Source organism: Diabrotica undecimpunctata, chromosome 7, assembly GCF_040954645.1.
Source record: "Diabrotica undecimpunctata isolate CICGRU chromosome 7, icDiaUnde3, whole genome shotgun sequence".
In the NCBI taxonomy this organism is placed as follows: Eukaryota; Metazoa; Arthropoda; class Insecta; order Coleoptera; family Chrysomelidae; genus Diabrotica; species Diabrotica undecimpunctata.
The window spans coordinates 70,943,400-70,966,382 of NC_092809.1; the positions used below are offsets into that span (position 1 = coordinate 70,943,400).

Genomic DNA, 22,983 nt, shown 5'->3' on the forward strand with positions numbered 1-22,983 from the left:
TTCACGTTCTTGGGTAGAGGCTTGGAAGATTAACCTAATAAAAATATTTGAAAATTCCTTTTATAAATATTATCAACAAAAACTATAAAAAAAGAAGACAACAATAAAATGCAAAAATAAATCAAGGGTAAACTAAAATTTTCGTTTATTAATTTAATATTTTATGAACGGAAAATTCTCAGCGTTGGCTCTATGTCTATACTATAGTTTAAAAAAAATTGAAGTGTAAAACTTTTAATGTAACTGGTATAATTTAAAAAATTATAAAAATATCCAAAAGGGTTACAAAATTTTCTTGTTGATAGGACTAAACATTTTTGTACATATTAGACCATCATCAGTGACACTTAAAGCATTTGCAAAACGCCACTTCCAAAACGGTTTTAAAACCTTTTAATTTACATTTAAAATGTTAAATAAAATTAAAATTAAACGAGTTAGTGTCGATTATTATAGATTTATCCAAAAGAGACACATTGAGCCCTTACTCGAAAGAGCAACCACATCTGGGTCAGCCCAAAACTAGCCAACTGTTTTGTACAGTACAAATCATTTGATGATGTATTGGACATATTTCACCGTAAAACCTCATAGACATCGTAAATAAAAAAAAATGATATATATCACTATAGCATTGGTTGTTGAAGTAGGTTCAGGTTTTTAACTTTTTCAACAAACTAAATTAATGCGAGGGATAGTTCCCTATGAAATAACACTCTTCAAATCCCTGAATATTTACTGTTTTTGTTTAAATGTTCAAACCGAATTCGCGGAATCCAAATGAAGTTTATTTTTAACTGAAATTGGTGGAAAAAAGGAGAGACAAAACTGTGAAAAAATAAATTTAATTACTCTTCAACTTTCCAACTCGCTATATTATCACTGGTCACTAGGAACATTTCCTTTCAAAAATTTGTCTACAATAACGTGCACGAAACAAAATGATTAAAAATTTCTCATACCTAGCAGAATTTAAATATTTCAGACAGGTACCATTTTGATTGGAATAATTGACGGATATAGTAGTAAAGTGAGTTGAAGGCGAAAAATCATTAAATTTATTTTCTCATTTTGGATAATGATCCACCAATTCCACCTAAAAATAAACTTCCTGTTCGGCTTCAGAGAAACTTCACGTTCGGATTCAGCGGTCTCGGAAGCTTAAGTTATGATCAAATTTGGCCATTTACCAAACGTGGTTCCTTTTTCGATTTCAAAGACTCTTGTGGATTGTCTATTAGTAGCGATGCTACTCCTAATGCGGCTTATTTTTAAACAATTACCCAGATATTTATTTTCGAAAATACACATTTTTGATTTACGAGGCTCATATTAACTGAGAAAACAGGTAAGCTGTGCTTGATTGTAGATTGCACACAGCACTTATGTCCACACTACGATATGTTTTGCCGACCTAACAATATCTGATGATTCCCAATATGATATGAAATATGTCATAGTGTGAACGGGGTACAAAAGTTTTAAACATAACACAGCATACAATCGTAAAAAGCCCCCTCTCTAAGCCAAATTACAGAAACTGTTATTTAAAAATAAGGGTAGCTATTAATAACATGACTAACGCCGCTTGAGATGTTGGCAACCACCATGGTAATATGTATTTTGCACACTGCTACTCTGAAAAGATTTGTGGTTGTTGTGTTAACCCACGTACGTAGATTTTTCAGCCAGGAAGTCCTTGGGCTTCCTGGGCCACGTTTTACTTATTCTTTTCCATGCAAAATTAGTTGCAGAAATCGATATATTTCGACGTTTCTCATGATGTGACCGAAGTATTCGATTTTGGCTGTTTTTATTGTGGTTAGTCTGGAAATCTTTTGTCAGCTTCTTTAAGGGCCCTGTCGTTTTCACTTTCACAGCTTCAACGGACTTGCTCTTTTTAGTATAAGTTGTTGCAGCTTTCACCTTATGAATCAGATAAAAGTCACACGGTGCAAGATTGGACGAATAAACCGGAAGGTCCAACACTGGAATGCTGTAATTGGCAGACACCTCTCGACAACAATGCCGAGTGTGCACATAATTTTTGCATATTTGGTAATTAAATTGTTACATAAAATTTGCTGTACGCATTCGGTGTCAATTCCTATAGATCCAGCAATCACACGAATACTTAACTGACGGTCAGATCGAATCAAATTATCGATACTGATTTTTTCGATAATCCCAACCGTTTATGACGTGAAAGAGCGAGCAGGGTGTGAATAATCTTCAATAATCCTCAATCAACTTTAAAACACTTAATTCATGAAAAAATACCTACTCGCTATGAACATTTACTGCCAGATTTAAAAATTCGTTGCTCTACTGTCATACTTACCATTTTCAGCGAAACAAAAATAATAATCAAATAATAATTGTAAACGAATGCTACGTCTATACTGAATTTACAGAAGCGAGAATTATTGCGAGCCTTCACGTTAATCACTTATCAATCACTGCTGTTTAAGAGGTAAGATTATGAAAAGATCTGTCAGTGAGCATGCTATCAATGAGTTTAGTTACTTTTTGACACAAGATGGCACGGATTAGTTTGAAGATTAGTCCTTGTCTCCAGACAATATTGTATGCAGCTGATAGGTCAATGAAAGCAACGGATGTTTTTTGCTTTCTTCGAAAACCTGCTTCAATATGTGTTGTTAGGGATAGGATCTGATCTGTGCAGCTGCGGTTAGGTCTGAACACTGCTTGCTCAACAGGTATCAATTCAAATATGTTTCTATTAATTCCGTTATAGATTAAGCGTTCCAACAGTTTATAGACACAGCTCATCCAGTGCAATTGGTCGGTAGTTTTGGGGCCGATCATTTGCATTTCCTGGTTTTAATATGACTATAATGGAGGCTCTTTTTAGCGAATGGGGGATTTTCCTGATTTTAACATATCTGTATAGAAATCAGCAAGCCATTTCCTAGCATATTTGCCACAGTGGAGTAAAAGTCCTGGATGGATTTTTTCGGAGCAGGGTGCCTTTCCAGACTTAATTTCTGATATTGCTGAAATAATTTCTTCTGGAGTAAACTCGTCAGAGTATTCAGATGTAGGGGGGCATGCAGACTTTAGTATTTTTAGTTCTTGTTTTACTTTGGTGGTGTGGTCACGATCTCTAGATGCTCTTGAGGTTGCTATAATGTGGGAGGCCACTCTGTTGGGAGCTATTGGTACTTTGTCTTTAGTTGGGAGTCTGCTACTACCAAATTTTCTAAGTAAAGATCATGCTTTTCTAAAGTCCAATTGTTCCACAGTTTCCATCCATTTTTGTCGTCTGGCTGCATCCAAACTGTGTAGTAGTTCATCCGCAATTTCTCGGTCTTGGCTTTCGTCGCATTCTTGATACAATTCACATTTTACATCCCATCCTGGGACATACTCTTTACGATATCCTCTGGGTATAGTTTTCTTCGCTGTAGAGATAATCGCGCCAACAAATCTCATGTAGTTTGCACGTGTTAGGGTTATCCATCTCAGACATTTGTCCAATCTCTCAGTAAAAGTCGCCCAGTCTGCTTTTTGAAAGTTTTGAAGGTACCCACATTTACTTCTACTAATACTTTCTATATTTAAATGGCAGATTCGGATGCTTGTCTGGCTGCCTATTGTGCTAGTTCATTTATCATTACCCAGGGTGCACGTGTAGTATTCTACTACGGACGCCAACTAGCTTTATACCTACCGAGAACAGCTTAAAATAATAAAGTGAAACAAAGCTGCCTACCTACGTCACATATTCAGGAATTCCAAGTATCAATTTTTAAAATTGACTATGGGGGATAAAATTGAAGGAAAAAGAGGCATCGGGAGAAAGAACTTCTCTTGAAATACATAAACGAGAATGCCAGAATTGTCGTTAACATTCAGTAAATGAGTAAGGTCCTATAAGAAGGTGTTTAGTGCAGATATACTCTTGCAATCAGTCTCGTTATTTAATAGCTACACCTCATATTTTAGTCTTAATATGATCATGATAGTAATTAATATTCTTTTAATTTCAAATTCAAATTTAATTGAAAATTCAAGTTTGATTAAATAACTCGCCCACAATAATCTAGTTTACCATCGATTTATTGTTGCAAAGAATAAAACCACTGTTAACATATTTATATACGATTTTACAACGGTAATATAATTAAAACCTTTACAGTTTCAGTCATTTCAGTATACGGTGTATTTTGGTTACATTGTATACGAGGCAACAAGTTTAATACTATGTTGGAAAAGTCAACCCAATTAATTGTTTTATTTAGGTTAATATCAAAATAAAAACAAAAGAAATTTATTATTTTATTCTACTAGGTGCATTATATATATATATATATATATATATATATATATATATATATATATATATATATATATATATATATATATATATGTACACAAAAGTAATTTTAATATAATAGCCTGTATAAATACCCGATAAACAAGGGATCACTTACCTACTTACCTAAGTGTGGACCTGTGACGGACGCTTGAGCTTGTTGATGGGCTTGTGTCGAAGCTTGTCCTGCCACAGAACTGCCAGTACCAGATGCGGCGTTTTGTTTCAACATAGTCCAATCGAATGTGTAATCGTACTGGTGGTTCAGGGTACGGAATAGAATACGGAACAATTGCCGCAAATACATGTAATCGGGGTTTTCTTCGAAACGAAGTCCACGGCAATAGTTCAGGTACATGGAAAATTCAGCGGGAAAGCCCTAGAAATAGAAAATTCGTTATCAAAACTTTGGAAAAATTATTAACTACGGTACCATGTAGGAAATGAATCGTAATAATCTATTCCAGCTGGTGAAATGTTTCACCTATAAGTATTTTCGTTTAAAAAGCTTAACAACATAAACCAAAACAAAGCTGAATTTAACAATATTAGAAACGGTTCCTTCATCTTTAATGGTTAAAAACTGGGCTGTCGAGTTTCAAGTGTTTGGTTGAATGAGAAAAAATGCCGACGGTCTGGGACCGTGCGGGGGAAGCTCTATACTGAGTAGGTCTGTAAATAGAGCATTAGACAAAGTATAACATCAGAAACTTACCACTTACAACAAAGGGCAACTATGTTCGTGTTAGTGTGAGACGTACCGGTCTGAGACTGAGTTTGAGCTCGCCAGTACAGACTGGAGTTAAAAAGTTCTCATACCCGACACGACGCGTTCTACCAGCTAATAGGGAACATCCAATGGGTATATAAGACAATAGGACAGTTGTGAATAAGGTAAAACCAAATAAACAACCGTGCAACTAAGAACATGGTATAGAGGCAGCAGTTATGTCATTTACTGTAGATTTGGTGATTAAACATGGTACACACACACTCACACACCTCAAAATCATGCTCAACCGGTAAATCACGAGACAGTCTTACCATAAGGTGAGGTTTGTGTTCAGACTACGGCGCTTCCCAATCCCGAGGCGTAAAACCATCGTGTCCATAGGATGATACAGAGTGAAAAGGGTTGTCTAAGCGTTTTGTAAGTATTTGACTGCAATTCGACCAAACTCATTAACTTGTGGCAAGAAAATGGGCACATAGACAAAAGGGGAAAAGAGATGGCCAGAAAGGGACTCAGAAATAAGTGACTTTTCTGAGTCTATAAAATACAAAGGCTACATTAAAAAAAACGGATTTATCGATCTAAATTAAAGCCTATTTACATAGCACCGTTACTCTAGTTTGTTCCAAGCTAAAGTATTTGCAGAGATAGAGCAAAAATGCTAAATTTTAAAATAAAATAAAAATTTACAACATAATCCGAGTTGTTGGTTTTTATTTTTATCTTTCACAAACATTTTTGAAGTTATACTTCTATACGCGCGTTCGACGTTGGAAATTTGTGTGTATTTGTATATATTGAGTGAATCGGCAAAATCATTACATATGTAAGATATAGGTAAGAGAGAGACAGAAGATATATTTTCTCTCTCTTTCTCTCTCGAGAATAAAAATATTCCTTTTGTAAACATATTTTTTTATTAATATTATTATCATGGTAAATTAAACATATGCGTAAGTTATGTATATTGTCATTTTTAAATACTTATGAATATTGCATTATAATATTGAATTATGTGGCAGTGTATTGTATTGTATTTTTATATCAATAACAAAATTAACAATGAATTTTACTGCAGAGTATGTGTAAAATTGTTTTTTTTTTGCATTCAACTTCTTTTATACATATATGAAAATAAAAATATATATTTTCATTAAAATATTGATTCAATCCTTCATTTACTTACTATACTCTATTACAGGTCAAATGTTTATATACAGCAAACGATGCACCATATACCTAATTCTTTTTCTCTTTCTGCTCTCTCTTATCTATAGCATTACATTATGTAATGATTGTGCAGATTGACTCCCATATAAATTTGTAACGACGAACGCGTGTATAGAAGTATAACTTCCACCGGCAGTCCCACTGGACTGCCACACCCGTTTTTATTTTTTTCGATAGGTCACTTGAATCAAAAGATATCGATTTTTTACCGTCGAGCTGATACAAATTTTATTGAACATTAATTTCGCGTGCGTAACTGACATTCAAAATCGAAAGTCTCTTCAAGCGTTGTTTGTGAGAGAATGGTTCATTCTACACAAAAAGGGCTAATAGACATTTTTGTTTAAAATGATCTCAGCTGCATTTTCTATTTAAAACATATTTTTCTACGGTGTATGGATTCTTGGTACGCCGATTTTTTGCGTTTTTACCGCCCTACGTAGGGGGTTTTAGGCGGAAGCATCTTTTTTGGGGTCCGAAAATTAATATTCTCGGCAAAATTCAGCTTGTTCGTATGATTTTTCGAGGTTGAATGGCATTTTCGTCTCTGACGACTGGAGTATAATTATGATTTGATTTTTTGAATAAGAGTAGAATAAATTACTCTTCGATTTTACTAACCAATCCATAAAAAAAATTGGAAAGAAGACGCGGAAAGTTCTCCAAAGTGATTTTATATTTGCAATATTATGGCGCTGATGCATGTTGGGATCCAAACAGTTCGTTATTTAAGTTCGTTGTAATAAATATATCCAATTAAGAGCAGATTCTATTGAATAATAAAACACTTTCGTCTTTCAAATGTTGTTTGATTCTATAGTAGACTAACAATTTTTCAATACATCCTCGTATAGGCTAATATACCAACAAAAATGAATACACTGTTCAAACTATGCACAACAAACTCTAAATTTAAAATTAACTTTAAAGGTGTGCTACCTACTCTTTTTAAACATATCAATAACGCACGGTTAGATTTATTTATAAAGATAATTTATTTAGATACATATTTACAAACTTAATAGTCTTCTTTCAATTTATTTTATAACTTCAAGAAAATCAAGCGTTTTTTAGATTAAAACAAATACATTCGAGAATATTCTGGGGATTTCTTTGCGACGCCTTGAACTTCAAGATGATTCGGCGCTTATCACTCAAATGTAAGTTGAAACTTGAAACAAAATGTAATAAGACGGGAATCTCCCCCTTAAACCAAATTTTTACAGGATAGATTTGCATCCCACGGCGATCATTTGTGTAACAAAACACTAGTCGAGTACTGCAAGGTTAGTTATATGAAGCGAAAAAACAAGTATTGAGCCTGAGAAATTCTTAAACCCTCCATAGGAAATTTACTGTAATTTATCAAGAGCACAGGTCTTCTTGATGGTGCTTAAAGAAAGAACAGGATTTGTTACAAAGGTCTCACGATCAAATTCCAGAGATAAGTAACTAATGATGTAAAAAAAAATAATAAGAGATTAGAATCTCGTTAGAATAAGTAGGTTACGCAATCAAGAGATCATACTAAAACTCAAATGTTTTTTGTCAAAAAAGAATTCTCTAATGTTATAAACTTATTTTATAAAGTTGAAACTACGCAACCAGTCTTAATAGTAGATACGTTTAATGCGGATATCTGAATGTGGCTCCCGCTAATTATAAACATTTGATATGTAAATGGTTTTTTCAAAATTTAATACGCGAATGTGTTGTTTTAAATATTTGTTATATAATACATAACTTATCAATCGTAGAAACAATTTTAAATTTGGTACATTTCGGTTTATTTATATTTATTCTATAGAAAAAATAATTTACTTATTTTGTAGTGATGTCTTGAACTTCTGTCCTATGATCTCGAATGAATGTGCTGTTGCGAACAGCTACTATAACACAAAATAGGATAATAAAAATGCAGCATTGACTTTTAGATGTAGTTCATTTAAATATAGTAACGACACCGCGGAGTTACATTTAAACCGAAGGTAAAAGATATTGACATTTATAACTGGGAACGACTCACAGAATAACAAGAGGAAAGTATAAATATTGCGTTTTGGAAAGTTTGTACGTTCCGTAAGACATATCAAGCAACCTACATTTTTATATTTAGTTTCTCAATAAGAAAGATCATACTCAAGAAGCTAAAAGACATTAGGATGCCTTATTTTGCATATAAATAGCGTTGGAAAAAATGGCTAATAGCTTTTAGAAGACTATTGTTTTTTGAAATGTTCTCCATGAAGATTAATACATTTTCTCATTTGCTAGAACCAACACTGAAGACTATTATTTTTCGAAATATTCTCCATGAAGACAATGCACTTTTTTATTTGATAGAACCAACACTGGAAACAGTTATTTTGCTTGTTTGATATTCAAAATTGTGTTTTTGAAGACATGGACTACATCTTCCGACGACTGCAAATTATGACTATATTCTCCTTGTCCTTGATTTTCGTAAAAGTAAAAAAGTCGTTGTGGTTTAGGTCGGGAATGTTGGGAGGATGATTTAACAATTCGAAATTTTATTAAGGGCAATAACTCGCGCCTAAAATTCGATTTTCTTGCGTTGCGACTTCTATTATCTTCGTTGAGAATGATGCATCGCGTCGTTTAGGTTAGTTTTACGAAGCTTGAGAATGGTTTGTATATATGCATAAGTAATAAAAGTTATTTGAGACTTCGAAGGAATTGTTGCTACATGACCACCTTGACATGTTTCCAAATGTTGCAACTATCTTGAGGGCAAATGATTTCAGCTTAATAAAATGAGCCTTGATGAAAAATACAATAGCTGTCGGTTGGAGTCTAGCACTGGCCTAGTTACATTCCTTGTATAAAAAATGGCATCCTACACCTTGTCATATTCCTAAGCTAAATTAAATGTCGGACTGAAAACTTAACCTCTTCCACAGAATGAGATTTTAATAACAAACAGTTTTCAGAATGACATTTTAAACTTAACATTGAAACTAAATGAAAACATGTTCATAGAGCCAACGATATAAAGACATTTCGAGACTATATTAACAAGAAAAGGACAAAAAGAAACAATGTCAAATTACTGCTGAACAAATTTCTAATCAAAATATTCCTAATCAAGAAAAAAACTAACTACATAATCTAAAAACTAAACACAGTGTCCCTAGAGGATCAAATAATAGAGGTTTATAAACGAAAATATAAGAGGAAAATAAAACAAGCAGCACATCAACACTACTACGATACCAAAAACTACATAAATTACATTACTAAGATAATCAGTATAAAAAGAGAATATTAGACATTATTATATGGATTGTATCGCAACAAGTTAAGGAAATCCCTAAAGGGAGGAAAAACCCATTAATTAATATAAAAATCTAAACAAAATAAAATCGTTCTACAATTTTCTTGTAGCATCTTAATGCAATTTACTATTTTTGTTGAGAATAAGCCACACTTTTACTTTAAAATAAGTTTATTTTGATGTTTTGATTTCCACTTCGGATCGGAATTTAGATCAATCATCAATAAATTAGATTTTATCGGATGCTTGAATATGCGCTTTTGATATTCTCATAGTAAGTTACACCAAAAAACTACTGTCAAAAAAGCTGAATCGAAAAGCCTCGTAACTTAATCTGAACAGAGGATAAACAAAATATATGTGAGTGCACAAAATGACAAAATGATATCGGCACGAAAAGCCAAGGGAAGCAAACCACATCTACGAATTTCTTTCCAGCTGCACTAAATGGAATCAATATTAAATTTCCACAACAATTTCAGTCAATACATACATTAAATCAAAGATACGGTCTATCCATTAGTGTTTCTACACATACAAAGTCTTAATGAAAAACAAGGTATTGAATCGTGACTCAGATAAAAATATATTAGGCCAGTAGTCTGATGATCTCCCAAACACTGATGGAAATACAGAATGATTGAGGGCAAATATTAAGGAAGATATTTGGAACAGTCGACTATAATGTCGATACGTTGAAAATTAAAATGAAACATGAGATCGACGAAATGTTTCCGAACAAAGATTTGTGAAATCACAAAGGCTAAACTTGCATTGACATTTAGAAAGCTATTGCGCTCTAAAAATCATACAAAGATGGAAACCCCAACGAAGAAGAACCAAGGTTAGACACCGTAAAATATTGATGGATGACGTAGAGAAGGATCTAAAGGCCATGAACACCAAACAATGGAGAAGGAAAGTAGCCCAAACTCACAACGTGTTGTAGCACCAAGAGAAGAACAATGAGTTATATGGATTTATATTAAAATTACCTTCTATGAACATTTTGTTCAATATGAACAAACAAATTACACCTAAAAAATTTGAGTGGACTAGAAAAAACAAAAAAAAATAATATTGTGAACGTCAATTAAAAAATATATGGATAACTGAATTTTTCGAATATTTAGAAGTGTATAAACGTAAAAAAAATATTAAAAACATCTATTTAAAAATTAGAGTGACACAAAAATATAAAAATTACGCACGATTCAGGAAAAATAAATAATATAAAAAGAACATTCAGGTTTCTACATACATATACACTCAAGGCTATTATTATCATTATAATAATTATTTATATCCTATAAAATACTACACACCTTCCTGATAAGAATTGAATATCGAGTCATTTTAATATGCCTCTGTTTATAAGGTTGTATACGTTAAATGGTATTAAACACTCAAGGTTTTTCACTTTTTTGTGCAGTTGCTTCACAGAATATATAGCATATTTGCAAAAATAAAAAAAATTGTTATTTTATCTCCATTTTTTTTAATACGATAAGTGACAATTACCACAAATATTATAAATTATTGGGTCAACAAATGCAAACAAATACTAAAAGGAAATTTTGAACTATTTAAATATGTTGACATAAAATATGTTGACGTACACAGGGTGGCAATAAGAAAACTTCCCACCCGTAATATCTCCATTTCCATAAATAATATGAAAAATCGGAAAGACGCCATTTTGGTTTAATGGGAAAACTTTCATTGAATATAAAAGAACACGACAATTTTCCTTTCAACGGGTTTGAAAGTAAGTGAGGAGCTAATCGTTTCTAAATTTTTGCTTTCATTAACTATAAAGTGATAAAGGGTGAGTGTGTAGCTAATCAACACCGAATGACTGGTGGGAAGCCAACAGTAAAGTTGTGGCGCGAGTGAGAGAACAAGTGCTAGGAAAAACATCTGGTAAAGGGCCTCCTAACGACAAAGAAACTTGTGGGTGAAACGATGAAATACAACAGAAGGTTAGAGAAAAGAAAGAGGCTAGAAAGAGGTATGACAAGTCTAAAAGAGAGGCAGATAAGGATATATACAAGGTAGTAAAACGGGAAGCAAAAGGCGCTGTAGCTACTGCTAAGGAAAGAATGTCTGCACAACTGTATGAAGAGTTGGAAACATCCAAGAGGATGAAAAGGTTATGCAGCATTACTAAAGCAAGGAACATAATGGATACCTTGTTTGCTTTGAGAAAGTAGAGAAATACGGCGAGAAGAAAAGGCAGAAAAGACACAGTCCCTAGACAAGAGCTATGGAGATGTATTATCGAGAAATGGGTTCCACAGAAGTACGAAAGGCTTGTGAAGGATATGTATGAGAAAGCGTACACCAAAGTAAGGACTGCTATCGGATTGACCGAAAGTTTTCCAGTGACGGTTGGTTTGCATTAAGGCTCTTCACCGAGTCCATACCTCTCTAATCTTGTTATGGATGTACTGACAGTAAGGGAGGGGGCTCCTTAGTCAATGCTCTTTGCTGATGATATCCTGTTAGTAGAGGAGAGCAAAGAAATGTTGGAGGATAAATTGGAGAGTTGGTCTACTATTAAACTATCGAAGAAGAGGACTCAAGGTTAGCAGGTCGAAAACGCAGTATATGTGGTTGGGAGGAAGAGGGATAGTTGGGGACATAGAATTGATTAAAGACAAACTAGGACGAGTAGGAGACCTACATAACGGAAAATTGCACACTAGATCGAGAAATTGTCCACAGGAAACCTGCTGGTTGGTTTACTTGGAAACAAATGAACGGGACAGTTTGTGATCGAAAAATCAGGGAAGGGCTGAAAGGAAAGATATACAAGAGTGTGGAGAGACATGCGTTGGTGTAAGGCACTAAAGTGTGGCCTCTAAAAAAAAAGAGACAGAGTGTGTGGCACATAACTTGAGAGCTAAAGGTTTAGGGAAGAAGATCCGTTGGACAGAAATGCTTGGCGACGAAGAGTAAACAGCGAACCCTAGAATATAAAAGCTGAGGAAGAAAAATTAAATAGCATAAAGAAATTGTATTACAATCTCCCTCTTAGTCCTAGAGTGCTGTCTGGTCGAATTTCCCTCTTATTTAGAGTTCACAAGATAGTTAGTCTATTCTTCAAATTTATAGCCAAGTAGATATTAGAAAACCGATTAGAAATATTGATATTTCTGTGTGTTCCTTTGACTAATTTTACTTTTAACAGTGTGAAGAAACCGAGATATTAGAACATAAACAGATTCGTTCATCCTTCCTAAACACATCAAAGAAGCAGCAGGCCTTTATATATCAAAAAGGTCGAGACACTTAACACACGCACAAGGAAATCCCAATAGTTGATATTCAAGAAACGTAAACAACATGGATAAACTATTTGACAACAACATTTAAAGACAATGGGAGTGTCACTAGCACACAGAATAAAAATGATGATATCATAAATAGAAACTGCTATAAACAGCATTAAGGAGGGAAAAGCCGTAGAGTTACACGACTTCTACGCAGAATTTTTGAAAATTTTAGCACAGTAAAAATATGTACCTTGATCTTCAACAATATATACCAAAATGGAAAAATATCCCAACAGTGGCTTAGATAAACTTTCATAACAGTAACCCAATGCGAAAAAATGTGAAGACTATGGAATAAAGCATTATGAGCCATCTCCTGAAAACTTTTTAAAAAATTATACATAAAAAATATATAAAAGTGTGAAGACTACTCTTCTTCTTCTTCTAAAGGCGCTACAACCCTTTGTAAGTCTTGGCCTGCTTAACAATGTTCTTCCATTCTGTCCTATCGGATACTTTCATTCGCCACTGCCTGATGTTCATGGTTTAAAGATCCCTCTCTGCGTCGTCTATCCATCTTTCACGGGGTTTTCCTCTTGTTCTGTTTCCTTGGGGCTTCCATCTCTGGACTACTTTTACAGCTCGATTATCTGGCATTCTTTCTATGTGACCAAGTCAGTTTAGTGTTTGTGACTTTATAAATCTAACAATATCTGCGCACTGTATTAGTTCATCCAGCTCGTGGTTCATTTTAACTCTCCACGAACCATCGCTGCATTGGGTTGGTCCAAATATCTTGCTTAGTATTTTGTGCTCAAATATTCTCAGTTGTTTTTCATCAGTGGTTGAGAGGGTCCACGTTTCACATCCATATGTGACCACTAGTCTAATTACTGTTTTGTAGATTCTAAGCTTAGACTCACGATTCAGTAACTTACTTAAGTCTTTGTATGTATAAAAGCACTTTAAAAGTGTGAATACATTCATGACAAATACACAATTCGGCTTCAGGGATGCATTGGGTACTCAAGAATCACTTTTTGAATACAAGTTCTCTTTCAACAGTGTTGAAAGCGTTCGATAGAATAAAACATGACGAACTGATGGAAGGATTTAGAGTTGGGGATCATTTAACAGACGATATAAAGGTAAAAAGATGTGAGCAACAGGGATGTAGACTGTCCCCATTATTATTTAATATATATTCAGAGCACATTATGAACCTACCGCTTCAAAAACGTTCGTACGGATAGTCTAACGATCGTGAAAAGTAATGATTTCCAATATCGTAGATCGGTATTACAGAGTAAAACGAAAGAAATAGGTAGTGAATGCTACGTGACATAAATCAAATAAATTTAAAAGACTACATATTTTAGAAATGAGAATACTGAGTGAGTGAACGTAGCGACAAAAAAGGATAACACTGAGACGAAAGGAATATGTTGTGTGGCAGTAATTGATATCAAATTAAGGGAGGATTTGAGACGGTAAGGCTCAACGTGAAATAATAGTCACTCACTATAAAGAATAGCTGAGTGTTACGTTCCTTACGATTGAGAGTAAGAAAGGAAAAATTGAAAAAGATATAGTTCCATGATACATCTCTGTGAGAGGAACTAATATGAGTATATTCGAAGAGAACACTATAACGAACTATAATTCTGATTGTAATAATAAGATAATGATGATCCTAATTACAAATCGAAATGAGACTTCCTTTTGGAGTATGTAAAATGAGTGATCTGGTTTTGCGTTTCGCCAAAATATTTGGATATATTTAAAACGCCTCGAAGACTTTTTTAACAATGCGATCTGAAAAAATCTTTTGTAAGTAATGATAATAAACGATATCATTTAATAAATTCTTCATTGAACTTAGCAGTAGTTTGTCGAGATGCATATACCCAACTTGGTTGAAAAACATAGCAAAGTTAGTGTGCTATAGAAGCGGGATGCCATAGTTACATATTATTCTTGTTCATGTAATCGTGTTTATACTAAAAGAAAATAACCTTTTGTGATTGTAGTTTTTTCTAAACAGCTTGACACGTTGAAAGACAGATTTTAAGAGGAAATATACGATTTACATCATAAAAATTACCGGAATATTATATATAATATATTATCGATGCCAATATGAGTATAATACATATTATATTATCCACAATGTGGGGTTTTATTGAAATATTCTTAAAATAAACATTTTTTCCCAAACGGTACAATTTATAAACACACTGCATCATAATTATTTATAAAAATCGTATGTATAATGAGTGTATCTTTACAGTTTTACTAATTAATATGAGGAATATTATATACATTTGAAGAAAATGCAAAAAATGTTAACTTTAAATAACAGAAATATTGCTTACCTTGCAAAGAACTTCTACGGGTGTGGACATTTTCTTCTCGCTGATCTTCTCATATTTTTGTTTCTTTGTAGCCGCCTTCAATCCCTGCCACGGCAAACAGCCTCTATTGAAATACATCAATACATATCCTAAAGATTCCATGTCATCTCTACGTGACTGCTCAATACCAAGATGTGCATTAATGGACGCGTACCGGGCAGTACCTGCGGGAAAAAAATAAATTCGAGTAAACTGCTGAGATCAAAAGCGTTGTTGGTTTTAATAAAAATAAAAAAAGCAATATTAAGTAAACTCAAGTTATATGTACAGATGGTTCCCAAAAAAACTGATACGACTCTTAGTAAGATTTGATCATTTTGAGCAGTGTATTTGATTGGCCTGACATTATATTATATTTATTATGACAGACAAATAATAAAATAAACAAACAATTAATTGCATATATGTTAATTCATAAATTGTAATAATTATTAAGGCCTAAATTTTGATATTATTTTGAATTCCTGCATTTTATGAAGCCTATATAAATAATAGTTTTTACATCAAATAGGGTTGTTATTATTTTTATTATTATTAAGGAATAAAACAAACGACTTAACTCAACAGTATATTAAAGCAAGAATTGTAACCAAAACTAGGCACTAGCAGAGGCAGCAAAACATTTTAACATAAGCAGAACCACAGTTTTTCTATTAATAAAAAATGGAGGGAACACGAAACTCTCGAAAGAAAGCGAGAGTCTGGAAGACCAAAACTATACAAAATTTAGGTATGTAAAAATAAAATTAATCTCTCTTCTTTGTCAACCATTTTCCATCCACTCCTGAATGTAGGTCTCTCCCAATTGCTTCCATATTTCTCTACCTTGCGCCAATCTAATCCACTGTTTGCCTGCCACTGTTCTTATGTCATCTACCCATCTTTTTTGAGGTCTTCCCATGCTTCTTGTTGTCGTCCTTGGTCTCCATTCTAGAATTCTCCGTGTCCACCTGTTGTCATTATATCGGGCTACGTGACCTGACAAGCGCCATTTCATTTTTGCAATTTCTTCCACAATATCCCTAATCTTCGTTCTACGTCTTATCTCGGTGTTTCTAATCTTGTCTCTTAGTGATATTCCAAGCATGATTCGTTCCATTACTCTTTGCGTTGTTTCTAATTTTTTAGCAGATTTTTTGGTAAGGGCTACTGTCTCCAAGCCGTAAGTACAAACTGGTAGTATGCATGTGTTATACACCTTTTTCTTTAAGTTTACAGGAATGGAGGTGTTTTTCAAGATATATGCTAATTTGCCGAAAGCGCCCCATGCCAGTTGTGTTCTTCTTTTAATTTCAGCATCTTGATTTGGTTTTCCTAGTTTGATAACATGACCTAGATATACATAATGTTCAACATTTTCTATGACATGATTTTGTATTGTTATATTTGTCTGGTCTCGGCTCAGTATTTTTGTTTTGCTGTAGTTCATTTTTAAGCCTACCGCTCCTGAAACTGCATTTAATTGTTGTAACATATCATTTAGTTCTTGGATATTATCGGCTATTAAAACTATGTCATCTGCGAATCGCAAGTGGTTTAAGTATGATCCGTCGACGTTGATACCCTTTTTGTTCCATTCTAGTTTCTTAAAAATGTCTTCTAGAGCAAGGGTAAATAAAATCCACAAGGAAAATAATTCCTGCAGCTGGCTGTATACCACGTATCACAAAAAGAGGTTAATCTTTGTATATGGGTATATTTTATAAAAACCCTTAAAAGGGCTACATTAAAAACACGAACGTTTTCGGAACAACAGTTCCATCATCAGGTTAAAATACAGGTTACCATGCCTGAGCCACCAAAATATTTGGGTAAAAACCCTTTAAAATGTATTATGTTACCAAAGATTGTACATGATGTTGATAATTTAATTAAAATATTAAACATCAAATATTTTTTTTTTCAAGGGTAAATAGTTTGGGAGAGATGGTGTCTCCTTGTCTTACTCCCCGTTTTAGTCTTATGGGATTAGTTTTTGTGCTTTCGTCCAGCTTTATCTGCATGATGGCATTTTCATATATGTTTTTAATTATGTTAGTGTATCTTGAATCTATACGTGCATTTTCTAGAGATTCAAGCACTGCCCATAATTCGATGGAATCGAATGCTTTATGGAAATCGACGGACGCCATATGAATTGGAACATTATACTCGGTGCATTTTTCTATCAGTGTTCTTACGGTGTGCAAGTGGTCTATGGTACTAAAATGTTTTCTGAATCCAGCCTGCTCGATAGGCTGATAGAAATCGATAGATGATAGAAATCGTGTTAGGCGGTTGGTTATGATTTTAGTTAGTAATTTATACAGATGTGAGAGCAAGGATATTGGTCGGTAATTCTCGATGTTTGCTTTGTCTCCTTTCTTGAATAGTAAAATGACTTCGGAGTTGTACCATTCTTGAGGAATCTTTCCTTCATCAATTACTTTATTAAATAAAATATTTGATACCTGTTCTATTTTTCTTCCACCGATTTTCAACATTTCGACTGTAATTTTATCCTCTCCCGGACATTTATTCGTTTTTAGTTGATTTAGGGCCATTTTTATTTCATAGTCGGTTATGTCCGGTATTTCTTCTGAGCCGGTGTTAATTATTGTTCGTTCAGTACGTCGTTGTTGTGGTTGTATATTTGCCGAGTATAATTTAGTGTAGAATTTTTCAATGGCCTCGCTTATTTCCTTTTATATAAAATTTATATAATATATAATTTTTATAAAATTAATATTTTGTAATATCTCCATCAGCTTTAATAACAGCTTTTAGCCTTCGGTCCATCTGCTTGAATGGAACTATGAAATTGTCTTCTTCAGAGTGCTCTTCCCAAACCTGTTGTATACCGTGCTACAGCTCTTCAGCATTTTGAGGTATAAAATTACGTCGATACAACCGTTTTAGAATAACCCCCCAAACATTCTCGATTGGGTTTAAATCTGGACTGTAGCTGGGCCATGGTAAGGTTTCGATGTTGTTACTCTGGAGCCACTAGTTTATTATATTTGCAGTGTGAACAGGACAATTATCTTGGAGGATAAAATTATTTTCTGGATACAACTGTGCTACACTGGGAAACATGATGTTTTCTACAATATTCAGATAAGTCTGCCCAACAAACCTGTCATCAATACGCCATACCATTCCCATTCCTCTAGATGAAATCCATCCCCATACATTGGCGCTAAAATGAACAGCTGATCGATATCTATCAACATATAGAGGATTAAATATATTATTATCTGGTCTATACACCCCAATTTGCCATTTTTAGAAGATTGAAAAAATTTCTCGTCTGTAAATATTACCCAGTCCCCAAAATCTTGATTTTGTAGCTGATGGTTTAAAGCAAATATAAGTCTTGATTGCTTCTGTTGTGGTGTAAGAGCTTGTTTTTTTGCTTCAGTTCGGTACCTAAGACGCGATGCTTTATTTCTGCGCCAACTTGTTGTCTTTCTTCCCGGAAACTGTGACATAATTCTTGCAGTTTTCGCATCTTCAATAGATGCGAAAACTGTAAAGTCTTCCAGAACCTTGCTTTCTTTCGAGAGTTTCTTCTTCTCTCCATCTTTTATTAATATTAAAAACTTTTGTTCTGCTTACTTTAAAATAGTTCGCTACGGCAGATAGTGACCAACCATCTTCTAATTTCGTTACAATTCTTGCTTTTAGTTTTTTGCTAGCATGTAGAGCCATTTCTTGAGGTTGAACAGAATGTTATCTGACAAATTTTAAGATTTGGCAGTGGCAGTATGTAAATAATAAGTATTTATCCTTCAAAATACACTGCTCAATTTTCTACAAAATAAGCTTTAAGAGTCTTATCAGTTTTTTTAGGAACCAGCTGTACATAGTGCTCACATCTACAATTTATATTAGATCTTGCTGACTAACTCACTGTTGACTCTTCATCAACTGAGGAAATTTCAAATACACAATTTTATTAAAAACTCTCTATACTAAATTAAAATTTAGAAATTTTTACACGGCGTGCTAAAAAAATCATCAAAATATTGCATAGGGCTAAAAATAAAAAAAACTGAAATACTTCTTATGAAAGAAGGATCATTGCATCAACTTTATTAAAAAAAAAATTAAGAAAAATGATTTTAAATATTTCAATATTATTTTGTAAAAACATACCAATTGTTTGCTTATAAAAAATTACAATAACTTTTTAAGTGGTGGCTACAAGAAAATTATTTTCATGTTTGGAAAGGATAAATTTTTATATTATTTCATAACTACAAATTTAAAAAAGAAAAAAGTTGTCTTAGGACAATTTGGGACCATAAGTTATGTCCTTTTTTTAATTGACAGCAGCTTTATTTATAACAATTAAGAGGTCTAATTAGGGATATGGGATATATCTAATTATTTATGTATAGGGAACATTATATGAAACATAATCAGTATTTCTTAAGAACTTCACAAGGCAAAAAATATACAGAGTGTTGAGTGTTCCGTTTGAAATAAGAAAGTTCATTACATTTCCAGAAAAACGGAAGACCTAACAACAATGTAAATATCACCATAATATCGGCCGCTTCACAAGACCCTTACACACCAAAATCTATAAAAATCATTTAAGGGTCATTGTTTTGAAAATGTACATTTTGATGTCCTTCAAGCAAAAATAAGGTTTAATAACAAAAAATAATTATCAGAATACTACACTCAAATAAAGTGCATTAAAACCTAAGTTCCTATGATTTTTTAAATTCCACAAATAAAATCTACTCTGTATTTTTTTTTAATTAAAGGGTTCAATTCTCACTTTCGTTAATGTCCCCACCTTGTTCATATAAGCTTTGAAATAGAAAAACAGCATTCTAATATATTACATCTAAATAAATAATTACAGAAAATTATAAAATGGCTGACATTATTTCTTAGTTTTATCATTCTCTATAAAAAATAATTTATTTTATAGTTTAAAATTCGATTTTTATAGGTGTCCTCATCATTCATTCTCACTTTCGTTAATAGAATTATTATTTGACATAAATTTAGTTAGTCGGCGCTGATAGTGTGACATTAAAAGTGTTTTGACAAGTCTTGTTTAATTTAATTAAATCCTTGAGAGAGGTATGTTGTTCTGTGAAATTTAACAAATATTAAGAGCAAAAAGGTGTTAAGACCCACAAACGGTAAGCATAATGTTTCACTTTTGTTAATAACTATATTTAAAAAAAAAAAATTAATCAATAATGTTTGCAAACGGTATATGCTAGGAAATTAAGCAAAGTAGTTATTTTTAAAATGGCGTCACCATCCAAACAATTTACCCGGGATTTGACGGGAAATTTATAATAAAACCTCAATTAAGTTAATATCACTTGCGTTAATTTATGTGTTAACGAAATTGAGAAAAAGTTAACATAAATGAAGTTTGATTAAATTTTTATAAAATGTTCTTATTTTGTACTTAAATCTTGATAACATATTTTCTAAAAAATAAACATACATTTTTTTAATTTAATATGCTATTTTGAAGTTTTTAGACATAGCAAAGTCGGCGAAAAACAATGAAAAAAAGAAAAGTATTCTTCGGGAAAGATCAAAAAATGCGATGCGTAAGTTAAGAGAAAAAATAAAAAATAATCCGGCATTACATGAAGAAGAAAAACGGAAGGCTAGAGAGCGATATAGAGCTAGAAAAGAAGCGGGTAAAGTAAAGAGAATTGATGAATTATCAGAACGAGAGCAAAGAAATATTAGAAAATGTTGGCGAGAAAAAAGTAAAAAATCATACTATGCAAAAAAAGAAAGAGAAAGACTTTCGGCTCAGCTTAATGAAATAATCCCATCATTTACTCCAGTTCCTGAGGAGTTTTCAGAAGATATTACACCTCAACAAAATCCACAGCCTAAGTCATCACGACAGTCTTTAAAAGGAAAACAAATAGTACGAAGAAATAGGGAAAGAATAAAAAAAAGAAATAGAGCTTTTAAAAGCTAAATTAGAAAGAACATGTAAGAAGTTTTCAAAATACAAAAAAAGGTAGGTATTATATATCTATGAAATAATTTAAATCTGAACAAAAATAATAGAATCAATAAGTAAACATCATTTAAATTTCATAATTTTAATTACAAAGTTAGTAATATTAAAATTTAAAAAAAATTTTAATATTACTAACCTTATTACCTTTTTTTAGATATGAAAGATTAAAGAAAAAAGGTCCTAACACTCCAACTAAAAATGTTCGGGAAATGCTCATTGGGCAGAAAGTTACTCCAGAAGCAAAACGGAAACTTGTAATTGGAGAAGTGCTTCAGCAGCAGCTACAGGAAAACTACAAAGAACAAAGAACATTTAAGGACAAGCAAAGATTTGTTCATTCTATTTCTGGAGATATAGTTAAAAAATATAGGTGTGAAAATTTGGTAAGATCAGTTAGTTCAAGAAGAATCGTAAAAAATAAAAATTCTGGGCAAGTATTGAAAAGAAGAAGGTTAATGTTTTTAAGATTAAAGGAAGTTATCTCAAGCTTTTTTGAAAAAGATGAAGTAAGTCGGTTATGCCCTGGCAAAAAGGACACTGTTACCTATAAGAAAATTAAAAAGCAGAAACGGTACCTAAATGATTCCTTAAAAAATCTTTTTATTCCATTTAAGGCTAAGCATCCTGAAGTTAAAGTGAGCTATTCTAGATTTTGTAGATTTCGACCTTTTTGGGTGTTGTTTCCCACAGAAAAAAGCAGAGAAACATGTCTTTGTATAATTCATGAAAATTTCACTTTACTTGTAACTAAATTAAAGTCATTGCATATCATAAATGCTGCTAATTCAACAGAAGTAGTGAAGGAAATATGTTGTGATGTTAACAATGAAGAATGTTTAGGGCGTTTATGTTTAATATGCCGTAATAAAAAAATACAGTTCTTCAATGTTGATGACAGCATAATAATTTATAAAAAATGGCTTTCAAAAAAAGTTGAAATTATTGTTAAGGGCGAGAAAAAAATGTGCCAAAAGGCAATAAAGGAAGAAGTTGAGAGCACAAAAGAAAATATTGTAAGCATCTTTAAAGAAAAACTGCCCTATTTTTTAAAACACTTACTTAACATTAAACACCAATATAAATGTATCGACACAATTAAGAATAGCCTAAAGGAAAATGAGGTTTTTATACACCTGGACTTCTCTGAAAATTATATATGTAAATATGGACGAGAAATCCAATCTGCTCATTTTGGTGGTTCCAAACCACAGATAAGTTTGCACACTGTAATGGTTTATACCCAAAACAAAAAAAGTCCAATGTGTACATTTTCCGAGAATCTTCGTCACGATCCTTTTGCTATATGTGCCCATTTGACACCCATTGCAGAATATGTAAAAACTCTAATTTCCAGTATATCTATGGTACATTTCTTGAGTGATGGACCATCCACACAATATAAAAATAAAACTATGTTTTTTTAATAGTGGCATATATTTCGAAGCTTTTTACCTGTCAAGCTATAAAATGGCATTATAGTGAGTCTGGACATGGCAAAGGAGCACCAGATGGTATTGGGGGATGTTTGAAAAGGACAGCAGATAGTTTAGTGGCCCAAGGAAAAGATTTAGACAACTTTAATAGTTTAATTAAAGAACTTCGAGAAAATTGTAAGGGGATTTTATGTCATACAGTTTCTAGTTTGGAAATTAAAAAAATTGAAAATGAAGTATCCACTTCAGATTTAAAAACA

At 32.8% G+C, this 22,983-nt stretch overlaps 1 protein-coding gene across 6 annotated transcripts in view; it reads right to left on the bottom strand.

The window, feature by feature from the left end:
* Positions 1-22,983, bottom strand: part of LOC140445476 (casein kinase I-like) — a 98,139-nt gene that overhangs the window by 19,073 nt on the left and 56,083 nt on the right. For 3 of the 6 annotated variants that reach the window (XR_011951401.1, XM_072537516.1, XM_072537517.1), the window contains exons 4-5: positions 15,251-15,453; positions 4,458-4,718 (exon numbers count right to left, since the gene is read on the bottom strand). Coding sequence is in view for 5 of the 6 variants with exons in the window: in XM_072537516.1 (XP_072393617.1) it covers positions 4,458-4,718; positions 15,251-15,453 (464 nt within the window). In the remaining variant the exon portion in view is untranslated. The remainder of the gene's footprint in view (positions 1-4,457; positions 4,719-15,250; positions 15,454-22,983) is intronic. The other 3 variants (XM_072537514.1, XM_072537515.1, XM_072537513.1) reach the window with 1 other exon arrangement.